This window comes from Cenococcum geophilum (assembly GCF_001692895.1).
Source record: "Cenococcum geophilum 1.58 unplaced genomic scaffold K441scaffold_26, whole genome shotgun sequence".
Classification (NCBI taxonomy): Eukaryota; Fungi; Ascomycota; class Dothideomycetes; order Gloniales; family Gloniaceae; genus Cenococcum; species Cenococcum geophilum.
Window position 1 is genome coordinate 1677838 of NW_027137584.1, and position 6874 is coordinate 1684711.

Below are 6874 nucleotides of genomic sequence, written 5' to 3' on the forward strand. Positions count from 1 at the left end.
ATGTTTTCCACTCGCTCGAGGTAACTACCCTAAGTTGTGCTAGAGTGTGTTTTGTCCTCGAAAATGTGGTAAGATAATATTCCGAATAGGTAGAGCAAAGAAAGCAAAAGGCACTAATAATATAGTAGGCGAACAAGACCACAATGAACCAGACAGTAGACTGTCCCTGGAGAGCACGCTTGAATCGACGAAAGGACAAAGACTACACTTATGAAATCCTAGAACGTAAAGCCCTATCTTAAGCCTCTCGACTTCATTACCTTTCCTTTTGTCTTCCGCCCACCTACCTTTCCCCACAAAACTTTTACCTTTCTTAAAGTCTCCTTCTGCGCCCGTTCAGGACCAGCCATAAGCTTAAGATTGCCGTTTTCAAACACTGCGGTCAAGTTCCGCTTTCTATCCCTCACGAGATGAACAATCATTGGGTCTTCCGCCGCACTAACGATGTCCTGGAACATCTTGTCCGGCATAACATCGTCATGAATATACGAATAAATTCCAAAGATAACGCTGATGAGAGTGAAGAGGTTGGCCAGGGCATATGGAATAAAGAGGCCGTAGGGTTTGTAGTCGTAGCGGTTGACGTCGTCGGTGCGAAGGACGGTAGTGTTGGTATGGTTACTGATATAGTATTAGGATCATGGACATGCAGCGTGGAATCGGTACTGACTTGAGCAGATCGTTATGCATCAAACCGACCGTTGTATTGAAGCTTAACTCCTCGATCAGGACATCCAACGTCCTATTCCTAGCCAGAGCTTTATCTTGCAACCGTTGATCTGATAGACTCAGATTTCTGTCCTTGTACATGCCTTTCTCTTCATCAAAGTCAAAGAACGCATCCAGATCCCAGCTGCCCAACAGGCTAGTCCGTTCAATCTGCGAGTCGATAACACCAAATTGGGCGGCACGAGAAGGGTCCGACTGATTGGTGTTTTCGTACCAGGAGAACTTCCCAACCAGTTGATCGGCGATTACCCACATAAAGGCTGAATACGCGTGCTGTGCCATATTGGAAACATCACCTGGTTTATCGTTAGGAAAGGGCACCTCTTCAAGAACGTCGTATGAGCCTGATATGTTCTGGAAACCGTGAGCTCTTGCGACGTGGAGGTAGTAGGTAGCATTATGAAGTCTACAGACTTGATAGTGCCGTTCTTTAACCCTGGTTCCATTGGCGTCGAGAGTAGAAGTAGACCTCAGGAAGGTCATCCAGAGCTGGTTCGTTGCATTGGAGGGTGTCTGTTGCCTTGGGGTGGAAGCGGCGAACAGGGTTCCATTCGAGTCATAGCTTGGCATAAAGTTGAAGTATGCGCTATCGGTTTCTTCGCTGGTGCCCAGCTTCGTTGCCATTTCTTCCTCAAGGAAGCCGGATATCAATGCAGTTTCCGTCGCATTGGCTCCTTGACATTTTATTATCGGGGCAAAAAAAGTGATCGAGTATTCCGAGCTGTTATAGGGCGAGTTGATAGGTAGAATCTCCCCAAGAGATGCCGTTGCGGTAGATATCAAGTTGAGAGTTGTGCGTGGTCCTGTCAAAAGTCGGCTGACATCGTCCACATACTGCGTTGTGCCGCGACGGAACGGAGGCGAGTAGGCAAATCTATGGCCGACGCTGCTGTCTGCAATAGCGGGGTAAGGCATAGGTTCGTTGATTTCTTGTGTGTTCGTGCTAGGATAGACGAATAATGTGGCCGGTGTGAAGAAGGGGGGCAGAAGCAGACTCCTTGGCCCACGTTAGAAGGGAGCACTACGATGAAGGCTCATATACGTGCCATGCGAATAGAGCCATCGCCGATCCAGTGCGCAGTTTTCGCAGCATCTCAAAGTTCAGCAGAGACCAGAAGGACGTGTCCGCACTAAATGCAGAATTGAAGACGCCCACAGTTATGTCCTTTCTACGCACTGTTCTCCAAAGCCACTGCGTGTAAACGGTCCAAACACTTGCACCCAGACTTATCTGAGCCAAGAACGAGAAAGCCGTACCGAATCTACGCTACGTTAGAGAAGTGGTCCTTCAGCTGTTTAATGAAACCTCCAGTTGGTATCAATAGCTGGGATTATACCCACCTCAACTTCTCTTCCTGGCTACTAGAGTCTCCCACAATTTTTTTCTTTAGAGCCGGGTAGAATATGCAGTGTGCAAGACTCATCGCTAGGCCGATAACGAAGAAGCTCGACATCAGAAGCGGAGACTTCCATCTGTGGATGTGCCGTTTAGTGAACAGCCGCTCCTGTTTCGGCGAAAGGAGTGGAAATTCCCTGGACGTCTCGGAAGGGCCAGCTCCTGGTTGTAAGTCCGGTGAAGCCATGTTGCTGGCGGTTGGGGAAATTGATACGCTGCTCTCATCCTGGCTGGTCTCCACTTGCCCTATAATCAAGTTCTTCGGTGTCTTTGGATCGACCTCCATCGATGATGGAAGAGATACCATGGCTCCTCAAAGAAGGGTATTTGAAAGCGAAGCTTGTTGGGGTTTGAACATGGTTGGGTTAGAACGACACGGGATGACCAGCTGCGTAGATATATGCCGACGACGAGGCTGAGCCCTCGCGCCCGCGTCTAAATGTCTGCCTCGCTGCAGGAACGGAAGGGCGGAAACCATGTGGCAATAGCGCAAGAAAATATTGCGAGAGTATGTACTAGATTGTCTTATCGACGCCACGTTTCTATAGCTTGTGGTGAGTTGTCCTTGGTCTCCCAATAACCGGAAGGCAGCAGCAGGCACTTGCATGCCCGCAATGGAATGCAATACGAAGCTTAAGCGACCTCTCCTGATGGAGCCAATGCCCCCTGTAGATATGAGCCAAGCAGTCGCGAGTGTCTAGATGCATGGAGTACCCGGACTTCAACTGCCTTCAGGCAAGGAGAAGGCAATCGATAATCAGGGGTGCATCACTCGCGGTATGCACCCCGCCACCGCTATGATGAAACACATTTTCGGAGTGCAATCTTTATACAGTCTATCTCTCGCACGGCACGAACAGGTTATAGTCCATTTCAAATATATCGATTGTGGGGGGTGCAGGCCTATAGGGCGGGATCCAGGCGATATCCTAGCGTTTATAAGGCTTTTTAGGCCTAAACTTCGGAGATCTGGCCTAAATCCTACCCGGTGCCCCTAATGGGATAGCCCGCCGCTAGACCTAAACAGAACTATAAGTAACTAATCTAATATACATTATAAGGGGGGTAGGTAGGTAAAAAAAATAACCTATTAAGTACAGTTATAAGCAATAATATTATTAACTGTGTTAAATATCTAGTTAAATACCTAAGTTATAGGGTTTTTAGCTAAGTAATATATAGATATATAACATCTATCTCTTACACGGCACGAATAGGTTATAGTTTATTTTAAATATATTAATTATAGGGGGTATAGGCCTATAGGGCGGGATTTAGGCGATATTCTAGCGTTTATAAGGCTTTTTAGGCCTAAACTTTAGAGATCTAGCCTAAATCCTACCTAGTACCTACTAGCGAAGCGCCTACTACCTATAAAGAATTAAGTTAAAACGGGAGTAATTTCTATAGTATAAACTATGTAATAAAATTAAAACATTATATAAGGAAAAAAGGTAAGGAAGTAAGGAGAATAGGTATATATTATTAACTTAGTTACTTAGTTAATAAGTTACTATAGTCCTAGCAGAATTTAGTAAACTTGGTAGAATTTAGCAGAATTTAGCAGATTTAGTAGAATTTTGTAAAATTCAGAAAACTTAATAAAATTTAGCAGAATTCGGTAGATTTAGCAGAATTTTATAGAATTTAGTAAACTTAGCAGAATTTAGCAGAATTTAGTAGACTTAATAGAACTTAGTAGAGGTTATAGATATTACTAATATTACGGGTGTTACGAATATAGAATAATCTTATAGTAGTAGGCAGAATATAGTAGAATATAGTAGATTGCGGTAGAATGCGGCAGGTAGCATATATAAGGTATTATAGGGTGGTCCTATAATAGAAAGTATAAAGTCCCTATATTAGGCTTCCCTAGCTAATATAGGCATACTCTACTAGAAGTTTAAGTTTAATTAAAGTTATTTAGTTTCCAAAATATTATAGTAAAGTTTTACTATATTTAATGTCTATTAACCTAACTACGCTATTTATAACTCTATAAAGCTATAATTATATATATATTATGCTACACCCCTATAAAAGAAGTAGTTAGAGTAGCTATTAGGTAGAATACCGCTAGTAGCTAAGTAGGTTAATAGAATCTTATATACTACTAGCGCCGAAAATACTTTATTATTAACGCTAAATAATAAATCTAATAGAGGCTAGGGGTTATAGTTAAATAACCGTATTATCGCGGCTATAGAGTATAGACGATCTCTTAATATAGCGGCGATCTAAATATTAAAGCTACTATAGGTTTTATCTATCTTACTCTATTTTAGGTAGAAGACTATTAAATAGCTATTAAAGGCAATCTTAATATTATTACGGAGGGCCCTTATAGTGCTAAAGTCCTTAGCTTTCCTATTTAAGTACGTAATCTTTCCTATATATAGGAAACCTGTAAACGCTATTATAAATACCGCGTCTACGTTTATATCCGCCTTATAGGGTCTAAAGGTAACAATCTTATCTAAGATATCCTTTATATTTAGTAGTTTAGTCTTTTTAGTAAATAGTAATAGTAATATAGCCCCTACTAAGGCCCTTTTAATAGTATAGTCTTTAAAGGCGGCGATTAAGTAACCTAGGTTTATATAATAAGATTAAATTATAGAGATATAGTTAGAGAGGGTTTCTAGCTTAATCCTACTTATTAAAGGGGCGGCTATACTAAACGCTTATTAGGTAATCTACTTCTTTAAGTTTATCCTTTTAGCTAGATATAGTAATAAACCGTTTAGGGCTAAGAAGGCCTCCTAGCTCTTAATAGTAAAGAAGTAGCCTTTTCTTATATTAGCTACCAAGCTATACTATATAAGTAGTAAAAAGTAATAAAACCTACTAATCTCACTCTAGAAGGTTAGGGGGGGTTAATTAAATAACTTTAGGTTAACTATAAGAGTTAGTAGCTACCTAGAGGAGAAATTTTTTTTTTTTAGTAAGAAGCCTTTATTTATCTAGCAAGAAGCCATTCTTTATTTAGTAAAAAACTATTATTTATCCGGTAAGAAGCCGTTATTTATTTACTACTTAGGGTATAGTAATAATAATTTCTTATAATTAAATCGCGAGAGAGTATTAGTAAGCCTATTATTGGCGCTAGAGACCTATATAGTTATTATAGTAATATTATTTGTTATTAAGGATATAAGTATCTCTTAAAGTAATTAGTTTCTAAAACCTTTTATAATATTATTTTAGATGCCGCTATAAGTAATTATATTATCTATATAAATATAAAGAAACCTATACCACCAGACTAATAACTACTTTTTAAATGCCTTTATAATAGTATATATCTCTTTTAGGTTAATATAGTTATTTACCTAATCTAGTAGGGGATAATAGCTAAAGGCCTAGGCCTAGGGTAGGGAAGCCGCGTAATTAGGCTAGTGGCCGTTTTCTCTACTAAAGTAGAAGCCTTTATAGCCTTTAAGTAATAAGGCGTTAGTAAATAAGTAAAACTACGGCGCCTCCTTATTATTAAAAAATAGTATACTGTTACTCGATATAAGAACCTTAAGCTAAAGGTTAAGGTCTTTTTTTAGCTCTAGGGGGAGGCGCTAGGGTATATTTTTTAATAACCTAGTAGGCTATTTTATTATAAAGTCCTATAAGAAGTAAGAGTATAAGCGCCTAAGGCGGATAACTCTTATACACTATACTAGGTGGCCCGCTAGTTATTAGGCTTACTATAATAATAGCTAGCCCTTTTAAAGGGCTTTAGTTATCTAATTAATAGCTTTCTATTACTTAGCTAGTAAGAGTTTTATCTCTATTACTATAATATTAATAGTATAACCTAATACTTCTACCTCTATACCTTTAATATTCTTTATATTATTTTAGGGTACCCCTAGCTAATTAGTAACTAAGAGGTATACCTCCCTTAGTAATAATAGTATAGTTAAATACTTAACCACGAATATAAAATTATTAAGGTAGTACTTAATAGCGGAGTTAATCTATTATACTAAAATCTAGTAGAGACCTTTAGCGAATAAGTTAAAAAGGAATGGAGCTGTTTATAAGCTAAATAGTAGACAGTATTTAATATATATAACTCCCTTTTAGATAAAGCCAAGTAGGTAATACAACTATACTAAAACAGGCACTATCCGGAAGGCATCTTTAATGTCTTATTTAACTAGGTAGCAGCCTTTACTAGCTATAATTATATATACTAGTATAGTCTCTATTTAGGTATAGTATAGTACTGCCTAGGCTAGGTTAATAGAGTTATTAACTAAAAAGCCCTTAGGTAAAGAGAGGTTATAAATATAATAAAAGCTGCTATCTGCCTTAGGCACTAGGCCTAGGGGTAAGGTAACTATAAAGTTAGTGGCCTATATACGGCCTAGGGCTAGGTTAATAACAATCTTTTTAGAGATAAGGTCTTTGTTATTATATAAGGAGAGGTGGTTTTTATAAATATTAGGTAGTATAGGTAACAAGGGACCTATCTCCGCCCTATAGGTAAGGATGCCTTATAAAATTGCTAAGAGATTTCTAGGGTACTTATAAAGGAGCGTGCTCTAAGCAAGAGGTTTTAAAGGTAATAGTAAGTTAGCCAAAAAAGTCGTTTATAAGTAAGTTTTAAAAAGAGGTACTAAATTAGGCCTGCCTTAGAGCCTTAGCATTTATAGCAGGTCTATTTAAATAGTTAAATCTAGGAAGATGTTTTTATCTACTATTAAATCCTAGGTCTAACTATTTACGGCGGTAAGCTACCTAGGGTAT

At 39.0% G+C, this 6874-nt stretch overlaps 1 protein-coding gene across 1 annotated transcript; it reads right to left on the bottom strand.

The window, feature by feature from the left end:
• Positions 1-233: 233 nt before the first annotated feature.
• Positions 234-2312, bottom strand: K441DRAFT_564791 (uncharacterized protein; the record flags this gene model as incomplete). Its single annotated transcript, XM_067643671.1, has 4 exons — positions 234-621; positions 671-1726; positions 1755-1991; positions 2071-2312. The coding sequence occupies 4 exons, from the start codon at positions 2310-2312 to the stop codon at positions 234-236; spliced, it is 1923 nt and encodes a 640-aa protein (XP_067503062.1).
• Between the last annotated feature and the right edge of the window lie 4562 nt (positions 2313-6874).